The 21558-nt window shown below is 43.1% G+C and overlaps 1 protein-coding gene across 3 annotated transcripts; it reads left to right on the top strand.

The window, feature by feature from the left end:
- Positions 1-3583: 3583 nt before the first annotated feature.
- On the top strand, positions 3584-20568 carry LOC143886381 (uncharacterized). 3 transcript variants are annotated; one of them, XR_013253759.1, is made up of 4 exons: positions 3584-4219; positions 8752-10911; positions 17027-20180; positions 20332-20568. XR_013253759.1 is itself a non-coding variant. In XM_077390328.1 (3 exons), the coding sequence occupies exon 3, from the start codon at positions 17929-17931 to the stop codon at positions 19048-19050; it is 1122 nt and encodes a 373-aa protein (XP_077246443.1). In that variant the 5' UTR covers positions 3584-4219; positions 8752-10911; positions 17027-17928; the 3' UTR covers positions 19051-20283. The 3 variants fall into 3 exon arrangements, 1 of the variants encoding a protein (XP_077246443.1); XR_013253760.1 differs by lacking the exon at positions 8752-10911; XM_077390328.1 differs by lacking the exon at positions 20332-20568 and having other exon boundaries at positions 17027-20283.
- Positions 20569-21558: the final 990 nt, after the last annotated feature.

Here is a 21558-nt window from a genome sequence, read left to right as displayed (position 1 = left end):
GGATGTCAAAGAACAAGTTTCGCTCTATGAAAGTCAAAAGCACGTATTAGAATCTTGAAAGAAGAAGATCCATTATCTCTTACCTGGAAATGCCGTCAAACTCCGCGAAAAAAAAAAAAACAAAAGAGAAAAAAAAATAATCAGTACCAGAGGGACTCTAGTAACCTAGATCGATTCCCAATCTGAACATCGAAAGGCCTCCTTTGGCCGATTAAATCCCAAAATCAAAACCCAATGTCAAAAGAATACCGATTTGCAAACCCTTCGAGCCTAAATCAAATTTTCTTGAAAACCCATCAAACTTGGGGCATTCCCCCGAACTACGCGAGACCTGATCCCTATACTGGGGTACGTAGGCAACTCGGTTGAACCGAGTTCGGTCGATTCAAAAAGGAAAAGAAATTCAATCCTTTCAAAAAAAAAAGAGAGGGACAAGTTCCAAAAGAAGAGAAGTTAATTGTTCCAGAAAGAAAAGAAAAAAGAAAAAAGAAAAAATCAAACAATTTATCTTCAAACTAGGGGCATTCGCCCTGAACTACACACGACCTGATTCCTACCTTGGGATATGTAGGCGACCTGTTCACAGGTTCGGTCGAAATCTTTGTTGAGCCTTAAGCCATTCTTTGAAAAGCCCTATCCTACCTATAAAAGTCCTTCTGGTGTTCAGAACTAATGAGCTAGGTCCTGAGATACAATAAAAAAATGAAATGATGATGAATAAGAAAAATAACGGAGTTTGAAGATCTGCTAGACTGAAAACCTGAAAGGGCGGTCTAGGCAAAATTTAAGATCATTCTCCTGCTAAGTTGAAAACCCGAAAGGGCGGCTTAGGCAAAAGCTAAGGGGATAGCCTGCTGGATCGAAAACCTAGAAAGGTGGTTCAGGCAAAAGTTAAGGCTAGCGCGGTCCGCCAAGTTAAAAACCCTGAAGAGGTGACTTGGTCACGGTAAGAGAATCAGTATAAGAAGGCAACAGCCGGTATCAAGACTGAAGATCAACTGAAGTTCAAGCAAATTCAAGTGATATCCTCAAAACTGGGGGCATTGAAGCTAAGCAATCTTAGGGGTCGTAATTAAATTCTTGAGGCATTACTGTTTCGAGGAAGAAGTCCGGTGTTTACCAATTGAAAAACTATTCCTTGAAAGGATAGACTTACCAAACAAAACATTAACTAAGTCAGAAGCATCACTATGTTTGTCAGTATAGTCAGTCAATCTTTATTATTCTAAGTTCACTCCTTCAGGGCTGCTCAATCCTTTGAGTAGTGCCTTTCATCTAAGTTTTCTCTTTAGAAAGAGTCAATTGTCATTCCTATGTCCAAATGATGTAACTGTCTTGGTGAAGGAGGCCAGGCCTAGGCAGCTCCCTGCAATTATACCTGAAAGAGCTCGAGAATTTAGTCAAACAACTTCATTTCAAAGAAGATCAGCTCAGAAAAATTCAGAAGTAGAAACATCAGAAAGCCCAGCTTCCGTAAAAAGATCATACCCCAGGAAGGCACCTTAAGCTTGGAAGAACCTCAGATGCAATGGTGGTTGAGCCAATTTCTCAGAAAGATGAACCATTCAAATTCATAATTCCCTTCCGGTTAGTTATCCTGGTCAAGAAATGTTTATCTAAACACCTGTCAAGAAGCAGATCCCGCTTTTCCATGTTAATATCCAAGAGAGTCGTTGTTCTAAATTACCAATCTCAAATGTCTTGTTCAAGGTTTCAGTTATCAAAATCCCCAGAAGACAAGACCAGCAGTCTCTTTGAGAAAAATCTTGTTGAAGTTTCATAAAAATGTTCCTAATCCATTCTTGCTAGTAATGGTTCTTCGTTCCAAAGGTTTGCCGTTTCATCATTCGTCAAAGTCCTAGTTTCCAACATCTTTGTCGGGCACGATCCATAATATCCCCGATTTCATTGAGTTCAAAAAAATAAAAAATTCATCAAATCCAATCTTACGTCAAATTCAAGTTCATGGAAAATCTCTAAATTCTTCGAGCCCGTTTGTGAACGGTACCTCTTTTCTCGAGCCCATTTGCAAATGGCCTCGTCTTCTCCTTGAGCCCGTTTGTGAACGGTGCCTCATCTCTCGAGTCCATTTGTGAATGGTTTCGTCTTCTCCTTGAGCCCATTTGTGAACGGTGCCTCATTTTCTGAGTTCATTTATGAATGGTCTCATGTCCTCCTTGAGCCCGTTTGTGGACGGTGCCTCATTTCTCAAAAAATCAAAAATTCATCAAATCCAATCCCCAATTCAAAAAATCCAATCCTACGTCAAATTCAAATTCATAAAAATCTCTAAATTTTTTATTGTTGAATTCATCAATCAAAGCTATCTCGTGTCGTCGAGCCCGTTTGTGAACGGTGCCTCATTTCTCGAGCCCATTTGTGAATGGTCTCGTCTTCTCCTTGAGCCCGTTTGCGGACGGTACCTCATTTCCCAAAAATAAAAATTCATCAAATCCAATCCCCGATTCAAACAAATCCAATCTTACGTCAAATTCAAGTTCATGAAAAATCTCATGTCCTCTTTGAGCCCTTCTGTGAAAGGTGCCTCATTTCTCGAGGCCGTTTGTGAATGGTCTCGTCTTCTCCTTGAGCCCGTTTGCGGACGGTACCTCATTTCCCAAAAATAAAAAATTCATCAAAACCAATCCCCGATTCAAACAAATCCAATCTTACGTCAAATTCAAGTTCATGAAAAATCTCATGCCCTCTTTGAGCCCGTTTGTGAACGGTGCCTCATTTCTCGAATCCATTTGTGAATGGTCTTGTCTTCTCCTTGAGCCCGTTTGTGAACGGTGCCTCATTTCTCGAATCCATTTGTGAATGGTCTCGTCTTCTCCTTGAGCCCGTTTGTGAACGATGCCTCATTTCTCGAGTCCATTTGTGAATGGTCTCGTCTTCTCCTTGAGCCTGTTTGTGAATGGTGCCTCATTTCTCGAGTCCATTTGTGAATGGTCTTGTCTTATCCTTGAGCCCGTTTGTGAATGGTGCCTCTTTTCTCGAATCCATTTGTGAATGGTATCGTCCTCCTTGAGCCCGTTTGTGAACGGTGCCTCATTTCTCGAGTCCATTTGTGAATGGTCTTGTCTTCTCCTTGAGCCCGTTTGTGAACGGTGCCTCTTTTCTCGAATCCATTTGTGAATGGTATCTTCCTCCTTGAGCCCGTTTGTGAACGGTGCCTCATTTCTCGAGTCCATTTGTGAATGGTCTTGTCTTCTCCTTGAGCCCGTTTGTGAACGGTGCCTCTTTTCTCGAGTCCATTTGTGAATGGTTTTCTATCCTCCTTGAGGCCGTTTGTGAACGGTGCCTCATTATCCAAGTCCATTTGGGAATGCTTCTTATCCTCGTTGAACCCGCTTGTGAGCGGCGTCTCATCTCCTTCTAAAAACTGTTTGAGAGCGATCTTTGTCCTTTCCCTTCAGAATCCATTCGAAAATGATATCTCATTCTCTAATTGCCCGTTTGTGAACGGCGCCGCATCGAGTTTTTATTATTATTCAAGTTCTAGGGTTTCATCTAAGGTTTTGCATTATGTTAAGGTGCGTTGTATCTAGAGAGTCCTTTGTCGATTAAAACTACGCAAAATGGTTCTGTCATTTTTAACTTTGGTATTCAATGACTACGTCATCTCTACCAAAGAGGGGCATCTGTAGACACCCCATTTTGTTTTGTTTTAATCAACAAATAAATTAGTGTGTTAAATCCATGTGAGAACCCCCTCTATCATTGATTTATATGTTTTAGGTCATTAATATCTTGATCTGACTTTACGGATCATCAATCGGGACAAAATAAGCTAGGGTCACTTCATAGCCCGGACCCTGATTCCATTCCGAGACCCGATTTCCGTAAATCGTTAGATCAATGGCAGATCATGACCTGGGTCTAACCATCCAAAACCACCTAACCTCTCCTCTCATCCTAACCATTCAAACCTCACCTAACCTCACCTAACCTCTCCTCCCATCATAACCATCCAAACCTCACCTAACCTCACCTAACCTCACCTAACATCACCTAACCTCACCTAACCTTACCTAACCTCACCTAACCTCACCTAACCTCCTATCCCATTCTCCTATAAATACCCTCTCATCTCACCAAAGAAAGGAAGGAAAAAAAAGAAAAGAGGAGAGAACCCCTCTCTTAGAAAATTCAAGCCCTCTCTCTAGACCAAATCCCTCTTCTCCATAAGTTTGCATGGAATATCGTCTACAAAAAGGTATGTCTTTTGGAATTTTATTTTCTTTTCTATATTTGTAGGATTGAGTGTTGTTTTGCGTATATTTTGGTTGATGTCATGTTTAATTTTGTACTAGTTTGGCCTTGGTCATGTTCTCACTTATGCTAAATATAATTAATGTGTTAGGGTCATTAGAACCTATTTGCGATGGGATGTTGAAATCATTGGCTTGTTAGGGAATTTAGATTTCTTTTGGGAAAACAATTCATTAAAAATTTTGAACATTTACAAGAAAGAAAACTTGAATTTTACATGAATTATCAAAACCCATTTAATTTGGCTTACAAAACCTCCATCTTTCAATTGATAACAACAGCCCCCACTCCAATTTGATAACAACAGCCCCCACTCAATCTCAAGAACCCAATATCCATACCCCACCTTGCCAAGTAGATAAAAACAACCCCTTTTTCAAACATCCCATTTGAATCTAATCTCAGGCCCATTCAAGCCATTTTTCATATTCACCGTCTTTTAATCACTAAAAAAATAAGAACTATCAAAAGAAAACATGGGGGTGCCAATATCATTCCCGTCATAGTGCTAGCTGTTAGACTTTAAACAGATTTTTCGACCTCTAAACAACAGAATCGTGGGAAATGGTTAACTACAAAGTCGTAGATATTTTCGTGCCGTTTCCAACGAGTATTCGTGCTAGATCAGACAGCAAGCGGTTAAAAAGTTAAGTCCAAAATGGTTGCGGCACACCTTTAGGCATTTCCAGTTTAATGTTGCTGTCCTTTTGTTTGCAACACAAATTCGAACCTCTAAATCATAGATTTACAAACAATGGAGAACTACAAAGTTGTAGCCCTATAAAAGATCTTTCCAACGCATGTTTGTACGTTGAATTTGGCCAAGCGGTTAAAGAGTTACGACAGTTTTAGTGGGCTGCATTTGTCAGATCTTTTAATGGTCAATGGTTTGTCGAATTTGTGCAATTGTCAAAACTTGGTTGTGTTAACGTCATTTTCCAAACCAAAATTGAAAGACATTAATCTAAAGTACATCCAACCTAAAATTAACAAAACTAAAATTCACCCATTTAAAATCCACTGATAAAAATCCGTTAAAAGCCATTAACCAAAAGACCACTAAAAATTTCAAATGAAACTAAAACCTTCTAAATAAACAACTTTAAAAGCTACCAAACACACTAAATACCTTCAGATAATAAAAGCTTCAAGAAAACTCTAAAAGTTTCCACAAACCCAAAAGAATTCGAGATTCCCAAGAGCCGGTGGATTCAAAATTCCTTTAGGAACCCTTAGAGCCCAATTTAGGAACACTGGTGTCGTGTCGTGTCGTGTCCTAAGTTTTAGGGAGTCTTAGGTTTTAGGGAGTCCTAGAGTTAGGAGTCCAGCCTCATCACGGACGTTTGCTATGTATAGCAACCGTGCCATAGGTCTAGTTACACTAGTCACCCAATCTTTCCCTAGGACAAGCCTAGTAAACTAGGATGTAGGCAAACCTGCATTAGTCTAAGGGACCATTTGCATTTAGATGAGAATCATATAGCATCTTAGATGAAATCCTAAGATAATAAAATCCTCAACTTGAATTAAATAACTTCTCCTAAAAACTGTTGAAACAGTCAATCCCGTCTAGGTCGGTGTCCTAGTTGAGTTAGGCATAAGTAGCTTAGCTTAGGTGCACCGAACTACGTCGACTCTGATCCCAGTGAGGCTTGGGTACGTAGGCAGCTTGGATGTCTGATGGCATACCACCCGCGAGTCGGCACCACAAACAAATTGTGGTGTTTTGTATATTAATTTTCTTGTAAATGCTTAATCAAATCACTTAGGACTTTCCATGAAATTAGAATTTTAGGAGAACTTTCACTTAGATTGAATCCAGACAAATTAATAAATCAAGATACACATTTAGGATTCACATTGAAATTAGATCATAGGATGCATGTCACTTAGTTCGCACATTAACATAGAGTTGAATGAGCCATTTAAAATAAATTTAAAAGAGTTAGCTTTTGGAATCGAAGACCGATTATCGGGCAAGAATGGTGCATGTGGTGGATAACTCCCCATACCTTCCATTCTCGTAACCAGGTAGCGAGTCTAGATTTCTGGTTAATTACGGGTCCTAGATCCCACATCTAGGTGGCGACTCTGTCAGTCTCTTTCGTGTGGAATTCGGATTGCCTTAGTGATCCCAAGTTCACATAAAAGACGAATTCAAATCAATATTAAAATGCACACGCCAATCGCGTGGATACGAGAGACCAAGAGAGAGAGAGCGGCAGCTCGCGCCCCACACCCCTCTCGCGGGATCAGGGTACCACAGATTGGAGACGATTTTGTAGGGGACTGCAGGAAGGCGAGGCACGGTGGAGAATTTCTGGTATTGCTCGCATCTTTTGATGAAATCGGCGACGTCTTGTTGGAGAGTCGGCGAGAAGAAGCCTCGACGCTGAATCTTATGGGCTAAGACTTTTCCGCCCAAGTGGTCGCCGCATATCCCTTCATGGCCTTCCCTCATGGCGATCTCCACGGCCGAGGGTTGGGGGCACTTTAATAGTGGCCACGAGAATGATCGCTTGTACAGTGTTTGCCCATTGAGGATGTAGAGAGTGGGTTTGGCTACCAAGCGTCGGGCTCCCTTCTTGTCTGAGGGTAGAGTGCCATTCCTCAGGTACTGTACTATCAGATCCATCAAACTGGGTTCCTCATCGAGTTGTAGGACTTCTTCTCTTTCGACACTGGGTTTGGGGAGGATCTCAGTATAAACATTTCCTGGCTCAAATATCCCGGATGAGGCAATTTTGGAAAGCGCGTCGGCGCGGGCATTCAAAGTTCTAGGAATTTGTACTATCTGGAATTCTTCAAAGGTGGAGATTTCTTTCCTTACCTTTTCTAGGTATTTGAGCATCCGTTCCTCTTTAGCTCCCCTGAAACCATTGACCTGGCTCACTACCAATTGAGCGTCACTGTGTGCTCGGACCCGATTGGCCTATAACTCGGTGGCGAGAGCTATTCCAGCGATTAGGGCTTCATACTCTGCCTCGTTGTTGGATGCTTTGAAGTTTAACCGTAGGGCGTACTCAACGAGGAAATTATCTGGCCCTGTTATGACCAATCCGGCGCCATTGCCCCCAGCATTGGAGGAACCATCGACCTACATCATCCAAAGTGGGTATTGGCTCGGCAGGTCTAGAGTTGGCTCCTCGCTCGGGTGGCCCGGACCTTCAAGTTCGTCCGTCAATACTGTTCGTTCAACAATGAAGTTTGCGAGCACTTGGGATTTGATCGCTGGTCGGGGTTTTATCTGAATGTCGAACTCGCCTAACTCAATTGCCCAGTTAATTAGACGTCTCGAGGTATCAAGTTTTTCCAAAATTTTCCAGAGGGGTTGGTCGGTGAGGACCATGATTGGGTGGGCTTGAAAATACGGGCGGAGTTTCCTCGCGGAGATGACAACCGTGAATGCAAATTTCTCGATTTCTTGGTACCGAGTCTCAGCATCATGGAGCACTCGGCTGACATAGTAGATGGGTCACTCCATTTTTCCTTCCTGCCGGACTAGCACGGAGCTCACCGCGGTGGGTCCTATGGCTATGTATAGGTACAATTCCTCACTCGATTTCGGCTTGGAGAGTAATGGAGGAGCTTGTAGATACTCCTTCAACTAATCAAAGGCTATCTGACATTCTTCTGTCCACTAGAAATATTTTACGTTCCTGAGTGTCTTGAAGAAAGGTAAGCATTTCTCGGCGGACTTAGACATGCATCTATTGAGGGCCACTATCCTGCCTGTAAGCCTCTGCACTTCCTGGATTTCCTTCGGCGGGGTCATTTCGAGGAGTGCCTTTATCTTCTCGGGGTTGGCTTCGATTCCTCGCTGACTGACCATGAAGCCCAGAAATTTTCCGGACGTGACTCCGAAAGCGCATTTAGCTGGGTTTAGTTTCATCTGGTTACAACGGAGCACAGAGAAGGCTTCTTTAAGGTTGGCGATGTGGTCCTGCATTTCGAGGCTCTTGACGAGCACGTCGTCAACATAAACTTCCATGTTTCTTCCGATTTGTTCAGTGAAAATCTTATTGACGAGGTGCTGGTAGGTGGCACCGACGTTCTTGAGGTCAAAAGGCGTGACCTCATAGCAAAACAATCCTTGGTCAGTAACGAAGGAGGTCTTGGGAATATTAGGCTTGAACATCTGAATCTGATTGTAGCCTGTAAAGGCATCCATGAAGCTCAGCATCTCATGTCCGGCGGTGGCATCAATAAGATGATCAATCCTCGGCAATGGGTAACAATCTTTGGAGCATGCTTTGTTGAGGTTCGTAAAGTCTATGCAAATTCGCCATTTTCCATTAGACTTCTTGACCATTACTACGTTCGCGAGCCATTATGGGTAACAAATTTCCCTTATAAACTTGGCTTCAAGAAGCTTATTCACTTCTTCTTTGATATGCTTCTATCTCTCGGCGGTGAAATTACATTTTTTCTACTTTACTGCTTTGAAACTAGGATCCATGTTCAACTTGTGGACAGGTACATCAGAGGGGATTCCCTGCATGTCAGTGGCTGACCAAGAGAAGACGTCCGAGTCAGTTCTTAAGAAATCGACAAGATCGGTTTTGAGCTTACCCGGGAGGAGAGAACCAATCTGGACAGTGTTGTAGACACCCCATTTTGACAAGGCCCTAAACCCGCGTATTCGAATAAAATCCCGAGGTTGAATAAGGTCTCGAAGTGCGAAATAAACCCGAAAAGCCTGGAAAATGCTGTCGTTGCCAGGCCCTTTGATCGATGTTCATAACCCGAGAAACCCCCTTTAATTTGAAGCCCTGATTCCCACTCTCATATCCCTGGAATTGGTGAAATTACCAGGGTAGCCTTCACCTCTGATATCGGCCCCCCTTTTTATTTTGAACCCTGAATTGTTGGTATTGATATCTGACGCTCATGTCTACAGATTGGGTCGAGTCGGGCCAAGGTCAGGCGGAAAATGAATGGAATTAATCCGAGCCTAACCCGATTGCAAGTTGAAAATCTCAACCCGAATTTCATGAATCGACCCAAGTCACATCCCAACCCAAGTCTCGAGCTTGAGCTGGGTATAGTATAAAGAAATATGAAAAGGGAGGGTGAATTAGCAGGGCATGGGTGTGCCAATTCTAGCTTACCATAGGCAGATCAAAGAAGAAGAAAATTTATTCAGCCCCCCATTTCCTACCCGAGCCACCCCCCTGTAAAGATAAGAGTAGTTAAAATACACTGGATAGGGCTGTCTAGAGCAAAAGGGGGGGGGGTCAGATATATCATTCTTTCTTTAATAAAATAAAAAAATCAAAATAGAGGTGTTGGGCAAGAAGGAAATTTTCCCATCTTTAAGGGTATTCTTGGATGTTCTCATTGCTTCTTCTATAAGCAATGAGCAAGGACCCTAAGATCAAAAGAAGGACAAGTGTAGGGCCATGATGGAAAGCATATGTTTAGGGTTTCAGATCTTAGCACAAGGAGAAGTTGATCTAGGCCATCAAAGGAAATGGATGGTGAGGATTAGAACTAGGTCCCTAACCCTAGTTATAAAAAACAAAAAAAAGAGAGAAGAAAAGGGCAGCTCATTTTCGTTGGAAGGGAAAAAAACAGAGAGGGAGAAGCAGAGAAGGGAGAAAGCCCACCCTCATCTCCATCTTCTCCGGCAAGCCTATCCATCCTTTCAACTTCATCTCCTTCAGCCAACCACCACTAGTCGCCACCACCACCTCCCTATTAGCCACCCCTGCAAATCCGGCAAGCCACCATCCACAGCCACCGTACGCCATTTTCACCATTCCATCCATACCTTCCCACCACCACTACCCATTTCCATCTTTCAAACCCCATTTCCAGCTTCTTCCCAAGAAACCCACCTCACCACTAATCTCCATACATCAACCAACACAAAACCCATTTCAAAAAAAAAAAAAAAAAACAAACTCAACCAACACCATCTTCTCCGGCTGCCTTCACCGGAATCCGGCAAACCATTTTTAAACCCCATCCGAACCCATTTCACCCCACTTGAAAACCCATCCTCTTCAAACCCAAAAATCCACCACCACCTTCCTAGCAGCCACCTCTGCAAATCCGGCAAGCCACCATCCACAGCCATCTCTGCCATTTCCCCAAACCCATTTAAAAAAAAAAAAACCCAAACTCTTCCTTCTCCGGCCGTGCCTCCCCATTTTCTCCTCCACCACCGTCGGCCCCCACCCCCCATTTTCTTCTCCACCACCATCGGCCACGATCCCCATCTCTGACCACCTCCATCGTCTTCAACCCCATTGAACCCTCTGTCAAAACCCCCATTAAAAAAAAAAAACCCATTTCTCCTCCACCATTGCAGCCGCCCTCGCCGGCCTAAACCCATCTCCGAAGAACCACCTCCACCATCCGACTCTCCCTCCCTGCAACTCCAAACAGACCCTAAAAATCTAAAATTTTCTTAGAGAGAGAGAGAGAGAGAGAGAGAGAGAGAGAGAAGAGGGGCTCGTCATTTTTTTTATATAAAAAAATAAAATAAAATATAATAATAAAGAAAAAAAAAAGAGCATTTTCCGAAGGGGAGCTCGAGCTCCGCTTTCCGGACACTCTCCGATCAACCCCGTTTCATCCACCAAGGCCCCATCTCCCCATTTCGTTGTCCGCCATCTGCTCTTCGCTTAGGTAACTCAAATATCTCATCCATTTATTTATTTTTATGTTTATTTATTTATTTATTTTTATTCTTTTTGTCTTTCTAATGTTGCATTGCATGTGTGATTGTTCGAAGTTGATTCTTGTTTTGTTTAGCTTGGTTGTTTTGGTGAACTGTAATTGGATCCTAACAATGCCATTGGGTCATATTGAGAACTTGTAAATGGGATTGTGATGGGTTTAATGCTGTTTCATTTATTGTTTCAAATTTTGTGAAGCCTGATTCATTATCTCCTTGCGTGAGTTCACTTCCCTCATCATTGGTGTCGATACTCATTCCAAGCCCTCATTTGGTCTCCGTCTTAGGATTTATCTAACTCCCTTCTAACCCTCCGACCATAATAATGGATAGATCTCAATCTCTTAGGATGCTTAGTGAATTAGTAACTTGAACTCATTGAACTCCATTTGGTCCATGGAATACCCTTACTGATCCGAGTTCCTGTGTGCTTACCTCACCTTTGGTTGTTATGGAACTTCAATCCTTGTATCAAAAAAAAAAGAAGATCAGGAATGAATTTTGTTCCTTGACTCATTTATTGAACCTCAATTGTGGACAAAGAGAAGAGTCCGGCCTTGTGGTTAAAATCCCATTATGAGTTTCGAGCTCGTAGGCTATGATGAGGCTACTCGGAGCCCACACTAATCTTCCTCTTTCCTTCCCTTTCGAGGGTCCTCTTAGTTTTAGGATTTTCCTTAAATCTTAGGGTTTCTTATAGGTTTTTGAGAGGTTGTCCATCGATTTCAGAGGTCGTCTCGGCGGGTCCCGGCTATGACGGAACGTATCTTGAGCCAACCCCTTCCCTTCCTGCCTTAGAATTTTCGCCGGTTAAGGGATTTCTTCCTCTTTAGAGTCAGTCCTAGAGAGTTTAGGAGTCAGTCTTACCATCCTAGGGTTTAGGAGTCTGTCCTACCCCTGTAGAGTTTAGGATTCTGTCCTATCCCTTCATAAAATTTAGGATTCCGTCCTTCCATCTTTTAGAGTCAGTCTTCAGCATAGGAGTCAGTCCTTCAGTCTTTCAGGAGTCAGTCCTGTCATCATAGGGGTTAGGATTCTGTCCACCCCCTCATCAAATCGCGTGATTTTTATCCGCTCCTGCAAGGTATAGGATGCTGTCCAACCCTTGCAGAGTTGTTATTCTGTTCGTTCCCCCCCGCAAAGCATAGGATGCTGTCCAACCTTTGCGGGATATCAGGAGTCAGTCGTACCCTTTCGATGGTAGGGTTCTGTCCTCTTATGTCAAAAATTCCAAAAAATATTTCAAAAACATCTAAAAATCAAAAATCTCAAAATCTCGAATCATTAGGAGTAATCTGGTCCGAACTACGAATGGCTTGATCCCTAGCTGAGGGATACGTAGGCAGCTCAGGCGTGCTGCTGGCATCCTGAGTCCAGTCACCCTTTCTTTTTACACTATTTTCACACACCATTTTTGCAAATATCTTTCACAACTTCGAAAACTTCTATAAGCTTCAAAATCTTTCAAACCTCTCAAAACTTAAAAAATTCTTCAAAATAACCTTACCAGCAATTTTCAAAAGATCTTCCCATAGAGTTAGGAGTCTGTCCTAGGCGTGTGGGGTGTCTTAGAGTTAGGAGTATGTCCTGATTTTGTGGATTTGTCATGTCTGGTCGTGTGAGTGTCCTCAGAGTTAGGAGGCCTCGAGTCGTGGTCGGCTAGACACTTAGTCGAGCCGATGGCTAGACAAGGACGCGCTTAGAGAGCCCATGGTTTTCCTTAGGACGCACAACGTAGTCACACATAGGGTGTAGGGTCCACTTGCATTAGTTAGGGCATATAGGGGGTCCTAAAAATTACCATTCACTCAAACTTAAGTAATGACGCAAGAAGCTTTAAAAACTAGTCAGGTCTAGTTGATCGAGTCTAGGATAGCGGTCCTAGAAGGTTAGGCATCGTAGTTTAGCATAGGTCGCCGAACTACGTTGGCTCTGATTCTTCCCGAGACCGGGATACGTAGTGCAGCTAAGATGGATGGCCATCTTGGTCCGAGTCAATTATCACATTAGAGTCTAGGGTTTGTCATATTGTATGTTTTGCTGTGTTTTCTTACTTTCATGTACAGATCCTATACTTTTAGCTGTAGCATGCATGTGTTTGTCCACCAGAACATAGACACGAATTAGGCATGACACTCATAACCTAGCTATTCTTAGGTGTCATATCTTTCATTTCTTTTTGTGTGTGCTTCTTATTCATCTCCGAGATATGCATGATTAGCTAGACGTTATCTCGGGGATATTCGTTCCCATTTCACATGATTTTTGCCCAAAACTCTTCAAAGTTAATAATAAATGGCATAAGAGACCAGGTGCTCGCACTTGGGCGAATCGGGGGCGCCTAATCCCTTCCCCATTCGTCATCAGGCACATACCTTTTATATCTCTGGTTATCTGTTGCGACAGAGCACAGCATGGGATCCAGGGCCCACTTCCTTGGATGGTGACTCTTTCTTTGTTTAAGGTGCGTCTCGAATCCGGGCTAGTCCCCGAATCGAGAGGTATCTCACTTTACATCGCCGCTCATGCTGTGAGGGGCACTCTTTCGAGAGTTCCTTGGCGGAGCTCTCCTTCACGTGGATGATCCTGAGACTCGCGTGGGGGGCACGTCCCCCCGCCTCTCTCGGATCGGGGTCCACAGATTGGCGACTCTGCTGGGGAATTTTTGAAACATTGCCTAACTCTGTAAAAATGCCATTTTAATTAATTTTGAAGAAATTTGGGTCAAAACCAAGTTAAATGGGAACTTTATCGTTAGAAATCCAGAGGCACCAGATAGGTGCGTAATTAAAACAAGGGATTCACACACTACACATCATGCATTATCATATTTTTTATTCCTTTCATTATTTTTTATTTGTTTTTCATTATTGGCTCCACGGGATAGATTCAATGCGTGCCCGACTGGGATGTCATTACACCCTGATGATGCTGTTGAATCTATTTCCAAGCTATGCGCCAGCGCTGCAGCCGTAAACACTCGGTGCACTTGTGTTTACAGCAGCCGATGAGCAATGAAGCATACTATGTATAACACTCGGTGCACTTGAGTTATACATATTAAGTATGGTTCATAAGCATAGTACCCGATAGATTGAGTCCGGAGCCCTACTTTGTTTTATATATTATGTATATACTTATTGACTTAGTGAAATCCAATCAGGAAGTACACATGTTTATATAAGTATATTGCATTCATATAAGGGTCGAACATGTGTTGCTTACACATGTAAAGCTTAGAGTTAGGAGCTTTGTCCCATTTGCAGACTAGGATAGCTCATTTTACATGGCTACAGCACGGTCCTAGTACACTCATCAGTCTGTCTTGAGTCGAGACTTCCTTGACTCCGCTAGATTAGGTTTAGGGCTGGTGTCCCTGGTTAGGATATATGTATATGTGTATATACCTATATATACTGATTATGTATATTAGGGGTTTCCTCTTAGTTAGAGTTCCTTATTTATTTCAATCGGTGATACCCATTCCTTACTTAGATCTAGATCTAGTCAGTAGCTCATGATCGCCATTACCTTGGCCATGATTTGTCCTTTGATCTGTTGATTATAGGAGTTGCTCCGTTGTCATACATTCCCATCTGCAGTCAGTCATTCATTAGATTATCTTTCTCTTGTGATCACGTTTCGTTTACCGATTGTGAGCTTATCTTATTACTGTCAGTTGAGTAGTAGCATTTTTATTGAGATTCTTGTACTACTATTCTTCCCATTTACATACCCTTTAGTCGGGCTGTGGGAATCCTTTGTGATCCTTTGTATAGCCGTTATGCTGCCGGATTTTATCCAGAACCTTTTGAGCATGACCGTTATTTCTTAGAGTTAGGAAAATCCTGAGTTCACCTTACTTTCTTGTCTAGCGCCGTTATGCTGCCGAATTTTGTCTGGAACATTTCGAGCATGACCGCTATTTCTTAGAGCTAGGAAAATCATGAGTTTACCTTACCTTGAATTTCTTGTCTAGCGTCGTTATGCTGCAGGATTTTATTCAGAACATTTCGAGCATGACTGCCATTTCTTAGAGTTAGTTAAACCATGAGTTTACCTTATTTGGACTCTCTTGTCTAGCTGTTATGCTGTTGAATTTTTCGTAAAATATTTTTTAAGCATGACTGCTATTCTTCAGAGTCAGTTTTCCTAGTCTCGATTCCCATGTATAGCCCCAATTTAGCTTGGAACCCATTTTTAGTGAGAACTTCTGGTTTGATCAGTTGTATTTGCATCCCCCTTGGGTTTCACTGGGTTAGTGGCCTGTACAGGTCGTTCTCGTGGTCACAAAATTTTTTTTACTACCCTTTGGTTATGTATCCATTCTTTGGTTGTATCGTAAATTCAGCTTATGTATATATTACTCAGTAGGATTAGATCCTTACTTGTCTACTCGTGGTGTCTTAGATCTGGTTGATGGCTTGTTTGCTGTCTTTATAACCATGATCTATCATTTTCATCATATTGATCGAATAGTTGTTGGTATCCATCATCAGATTTAGATCTGGTCTATGACCTACTTCTGTCATTCTGTGGCCATGGTCTACCTTTCTGATTTGCTGATCATCCTTGATCAGTGATGAAAAATCCTGTGTCATCAATTGTATCCTTCTCATGCGATGAATCTTTAAATTTATCCTTGGCATTTATTTATACCAGGTTATATTCATTTTCTAATAATCTTATCCTATCTCTATGTTAGGTTTAACCATGTCAAATAATGTATTGAAGGATTGGATTAGTGAGGCTACCAAAGCTCTCCCGCATGAGTGTGAAAGGAGCATGGTTGATCGATTTATAAGCACATTCAATCATTTGAGAGTATCCGACGTGAATTGGAAATTTCTCCAAGCAGCTGCAAAATTCTGGGATCACACCCTTCATGTTTTTCGATTTGGTCCTTTTGAATTCTGTCCAATCTTTGAAGATTGGTGCGCCCTGTTAGAAATCCCACCTGAAGGACTTTGGATTCGACCCTCAAGCATGGACTCCCATTCCCTCTTCTGTGGACTATTAAAAAATGATACTGTTGATGCTCTACCTTGTTTCAAGGGGACATACGTGGAAGTTTATGATCTCATTAAACTTTTTTCAAAGAGCATTGACCCTGCTAACTCTCATTTTCAAACTTGTCGGCGTAATGCCTTAATCTTTGGAGTCCTTGCGCGTCATGTCATTCGCGGAGACTCCCGTGCCGCCCCGTTAGCTCTGCTTGGTGTAGTAGACCAAATTAACAAAGGGAGGAATCCTGTTCCTATTATGCTGGCAGAAACCTTTTCTGGACTAGACCGGATTGACCATCAAAAGGTTCAGAATAGTTTCTATGGGTGTGCCAAATTGTTATACATATGGCTTTGTGAAAAACTCACTATCCTCCAGCCAAAAAGCCGCGATAAGTATACCTTGAAAAATTCCCCATCCTGGCAACCAATGGCCAACCAACCGCAATCCATTGATGAGTGGTGTAATTGATTACAGCACGTGGAGAAGGATCAATTTCACTGGGTGAGTCATTCATGCTTACACGTTATCACTAGCACCTACCTGCATCCATTTGTGTATCTTATGGGTTTGGAAAAGTCAACCTTTTATGCTCCCACTCGTTTGCTTTACCAGATCACGGGAAATCCATGTCCTCCCGGATTTGTAACCCCTCTTCCTTGCGAAAAGCTTACTCCCGATCTCATAAAGTCTATTGTAGCTGCATGGGGAAATAAGGTGACATATAAGAGATTTGCTCTATCATCTAAAGTCCAACGGAAAGAGTTACCAGAAGTGCCTGCGGGAAAGAGAGCTCGGCTCGCGGAGCATTGAGGACCTTTTTCATACAATTGTCATGCGATTGTCATTTTCATACAATTGTCATTTTAATTTAAAATTTCATTATACTCACTGGGTTTCATTTACTTGTAATTAAAAGTGACATGTTTTATCAATCGTAACCGCTGTTTGATTTGCGATCAATGAAAATGTGTTCTTTTCTATTTCTCTCGTCTCGAATTTGTGTGAAGTATTCCATCTCAATTATCAAATGTGCAATCTAACTTATTAACCTCCATTCAGGAGTCTTAACTGGACATCATCGCTCCCAAGAAAGTCAATTCCAAATCGGCCTGGCCCCATCAGTCTTCAGATTCCAGGCTGAGTAGATATTCTTCTTCCCCAGAATCCTTAACTTCTCCTGCGCCGCTTCTCCTTGGTCTTTCAGAAATTCTTTCGCCCATTCCACTTGCATCTGAATCAATGGAAGGGATCGGAAACAACAGTCCCGATACGAATGAGATGATGAAGGCTATCCTTCTTCAGTTGAGTGCCATGAAGGATGATATAGCTCTCCTGAAAAATGATCGTCTTTATACCTCAAAAGACCCGGCCCATCAGCAGCCTCCAGTTTTAGCTTCCGTCCCTCTTGTTTCTCCCAGGCCAGCTGTATTGCCTGAATTTGAAGACTTTGATGAGGGCCAATACGCAGAAGAGAACTGTCTTCCTAACCTGGGAAATCCTAATAAAGCGCAGGGATTGGCTGACCAAATTGAGAAGCTGACCCGGGATATGGAAACCATGAAGTGCCAAGGTCCCCCGAAGTTGGATATGTCTGAATTCATGATAGCTCCAGGGGTCGTGCTTCCGCCCAAGTTCAAAATGCCAGACTTTGACAAATACGACGGAATGGGGTGCCCTCGTAGCCATCTCAAGTCTGTCATTCCTCTGTTGCAGCAGCACGGTTTGTCCCCAGAGCAGGTTGCTCTGGTGTTCCCTAGAACTTTAACCGGTACAGCCAAGAAGTGGTTTCTGCATCTGAAGCCAGAAGAGGTCCGGACCCTTGAAGGTGTAGCTAACAAGTTTGTCCAGCAATTCTCCATGGAAGAGGGGATTGACGTGACAAAAAGGGACTTGAAATCGCTGAAGCAGGGACCCAATGAGACCTTTACTTCATTCGGCGATGGAGGAGAAAGGCAGCACAAATGACCCACAAGTTACCAGATGAAGATCTTATCAAGATTGCTGTCAAGAATCTTTCTCCCTTTTACTTTCCTCATATGTCAATCCAGTACTTCAATGACTTTGATCACTTGATCAAGACCGGGACGAGAATCGAAGATATATTGGCTAAGGGCGGCCTGAGAACTAGGACCTCCACTTCAGATATCAGAGAGGGAAAAAGGCCTATGGCGCCTCCGAAGGAAGTTAACAATGTGAATACTCCTCGGCCAGTTAGAAGAGAAGGTCCCGGAGGAGTTCGTCCGGAGAGAAATGAGCCCAGACAATTCACTCCTTTACCCTATTCCCTATCTGTGGCTCTCAAAAAGCTGTTGAGGGACAAGAAGATCACTCTACTAGAACCCCAGGAAGCCCCAAATCCTCTCTCGAAATATTGGAGAAAAGATCAGTACTGTGAATATCACCAGAGTGTTGGGCATTTGACTGACAGATGTATGGCACTAAGGCATAAGATCCAGGATAAGATCGAGGCAAAAGAAATCGCGGTGGAAGCTCTTCCTAATGTCACCAGGAATCCATTGCCAACGCATGCTATGCCTCCTCCAAATGTTTATGCCATTCTTACTGAAGAAGTTGTTCTGGATCATTCCCGTATATGTGCCGTTATTTCTGATGAGCCGTATATCTTGAGATGGGAATCCGATGATGAAGAAGTAAAACGCGAAGAGCCTTATGTCTTGTCCTCTGCGCAAGAAGTTGGGGAATCCTCTGGATGTCCGTATGTCCTCAGATTCGAAGGGGAGGAAGAGAAAAGCGAAGTCTCATATGTCCTTAAGCTTGAGGATGAAGATTTGCTACTGTTGAACGATCCCTGTGATGAAGTTCGCCATGTTACCCGTGGTGGACGTGTCTTTAAGCCTCCTGAGTTGAGAGCAGAGAATCCTGCTGAGATTGCCAGAGCAGTTGAAAACCAGAATCAGAGGTTGAGTCCTGGAGAAGATGAAGACATTCTGTTGAAGCAGCTTAGGAAGACCCAAGCTAATGTTTCCATCTGGGGTCTGTTGATGTCATCTCCTAAGCACCGTCAGGTTATACTTCGTGAATTGAATACAGCGCAGGTGTCCGTTGATATAATCCCTGATTAACTGGTTGGACTCGTATCTATGTCCAGAGCAGCTATGACCGTGTCTTTTTCTGATGAAGATCTGACTCCAGAGGGTAAGAATCATACGAAATCTCTCAGAATTACCGTCGTGTGCAATAAGAAGAAAGTGCCGGAGGTTTTGGTTGACAACGGGTCAGCTTTGAATGTGTGTCCTTTGAGCACCGCTACTGCCTTGGGGTTTGGGCCAAATGACTACATTCCGTCAGAGCAGGGGATACTGGCTTACGATGGGACCAGAAGGGATGTCATTGGAACTTTGGTCACCGAAATTGAGATTGGAGGTGAAATGTTTGACATAGAATTCCAAGTTCTGGATATCAAGACCTCCTTCTTTCTCCTTCTCGGCCGACCTTGGCTTCACAAAGTCGGAGTGGTTCCTTCCACTGTCCATCAGAAGCTCAAGTTCATCAAGAATAATAGAATTATCACAGTTAGAGGGGACCCAGAACCAGAGGTTGGACAGATATCCGAAGAGCAGATTGGTTCAAGCACCATAGATGTCAGTCTGACTGGGTTTTCGCTTGAAGTTTCGACCATTACTATGGAAGAAGCTATGAGCGAAGAAATTCTGTTTATGTCCAGTGCAAATGCGCAGGTAGCACGGATAATGCGCAAATATGGGTATATTCCTGGAACTGGTCTAGGGAGAAATCTGCAGGGTTTAACTGAGTGGCCGGAGCTGAAGGTCGCGAACAATTTGTTTGGGTTAGGATATGAACCCACCCGAAAGGAGATCAGGGAAAGGAAGCAGTACATGCTGAAGTGGGCAGAGCTGCGTCGTCGGGGCCTAGAGCTGCCTATGGGACCGTTCAGTCTGTTGATGAATGGTAGGTACAGGAAAGAAGGAGCTGATCGCCCGTTCTGTGGTTTCCCCGAGCCGTGGTTGGATGAGTCTGGGAAAGAGTTGCCAGGGTTTGAAATCTTTTTCGCTGAAGAGTTGCCAGATGAGTAGGGCAGATTACAGCTGTCGAAAAACAGGAATTTGATTGGGCGGAGAACTTAGAACCGCGCCTTCTAGACTCCCTCTTCGAGGTTGAGGCACCGGTCATTGCGATGATCGGAGAAGATGCGCACATCCTGAACCCTAAGGGCCGAATTACCCCAGCTGAGGTACCCCTTGATAACTGGACCTCTCAGGTCATTCCTCAATTAGTCCTTCAGCATAGTCATGTTCCTCCAAAAGACTCTAAAGTTTCTGAGTATGTGTCTGTTTCCGAGTCAAATATAAAGTCTGTTATTTCTAACAATTCTTTGGATGCAGGTACCTTAGGAAGCTTAGACATTCCTGGTGCGGATGGCGAGTCTTCCAGTATAGATGCTGTCTATGAAGATGAGTCCGTTATAGAATATACTGCAAAGTCCATACATAGTCCAGTTGAGTCAGGTGTCAGCATTTCAGTTGACAATACAAACTTTCTTTTTGAGCATACTGTAAAGCCTGCTGTGGGCCAATTGATCAATGATGTAAATTTTGATTCTATGAATGAAATGAAGGAATCGTTTCAGTATCTTCCTGTCTCTGTTTCTGCTTCTCAAATTGATAAAACTAATAACAATGATCAAGACTCCCCCTCTTATGAGGATGCCGACGAAACTCCCCCTGAGATCAAACACATGATCACTCAGGAGGAGCAGCGTCGGGCTAAACCACTTGAAGAAGAAATTGAAACCGTCAACATAGGTGATGAAACCTTAATCCGGGAAATACGAATTGGCAAAACGTTATCCCCGGAGGAGCGTGAAGAATTAATCACTTTGCTTAAGGAATACAAAGAAGTTTTTGCTTGGTCCTATGATGACATGCCGGGATTAAGCGAAGACATTGTCCAGCATCGTCTTCCCCTAGTCCCAAGTGCCAAGCCCAAAAAGCAAAAACTTCGAAAATTAAAACCAGAATGGGAATTGAAAGTCCATGATGAAGTCAAGAAGCTGTTAGATGCGGGCTTCATTCAAGTGGTTGAATATCCGGAATGGTTGGCTAACATAGTACCGGTGCCCAAGAAGGACGGAAAGGTCAGAATGTGCGTGGATTTCAGAGATTTAAACAGGGCGAGTCCCAAGGATGACTTTCCTTTGCCGAGCATCGATCTCCTGGTGGATAATACAGCTGGTCAGGCTTTGTTATCCTTTATGGATGGGTTTTCCGGATATAATCAGATCAAGATGGCCCCTGAGGACATGATAAAAACTGCGTTCACCACTCCATGGGGAACGTATTGCTACAGAGTGATGCCATTTGGGCTGAAGAACGCTGGGGCAACCTATCAGAGGGCGGCTACCACCTTATTGCATGACATGATTCACAAAGAGGTCGAAGTTTACGTCGATGACATGATTGTTAAATCTAAGACTCGACCAGAGCATGCCGTGGTCCTGAGGAAGTTTTTCGAAAGGATCCGGAAGTATAAGCTTCGCTTGAACCCGAGCAAGTGTGTATTCGGGGTCACTTCAGGGAAGTTGTTGGGATTCATGGTCAGCGAAAGAGGGA

The sequence above is a fragment of the Tasmannia lanceolata genome, unplaced genomic scaffold, assembly GCF_043159265.1.
Source record: "Tasmannia lanceolata isolate RefF3 unplaced genomic scaffold, GAP_Taslan_0.1 ptg000011l, whole genome shotgun sequence".
Taxonomy (NCBI): domain Eukaryota; kingdom Viridiplantae; phylum Streptophyta; class Magnoliopsida; order Canellales; family Winteraceae; genus Tasmannia; species Tasmannia lanceolata.
The sequence above is the reverse complement of the archived record's forward strand: the minus strand, read 5'-3'. Positions and strand labels throughout refer to the sequence as shown.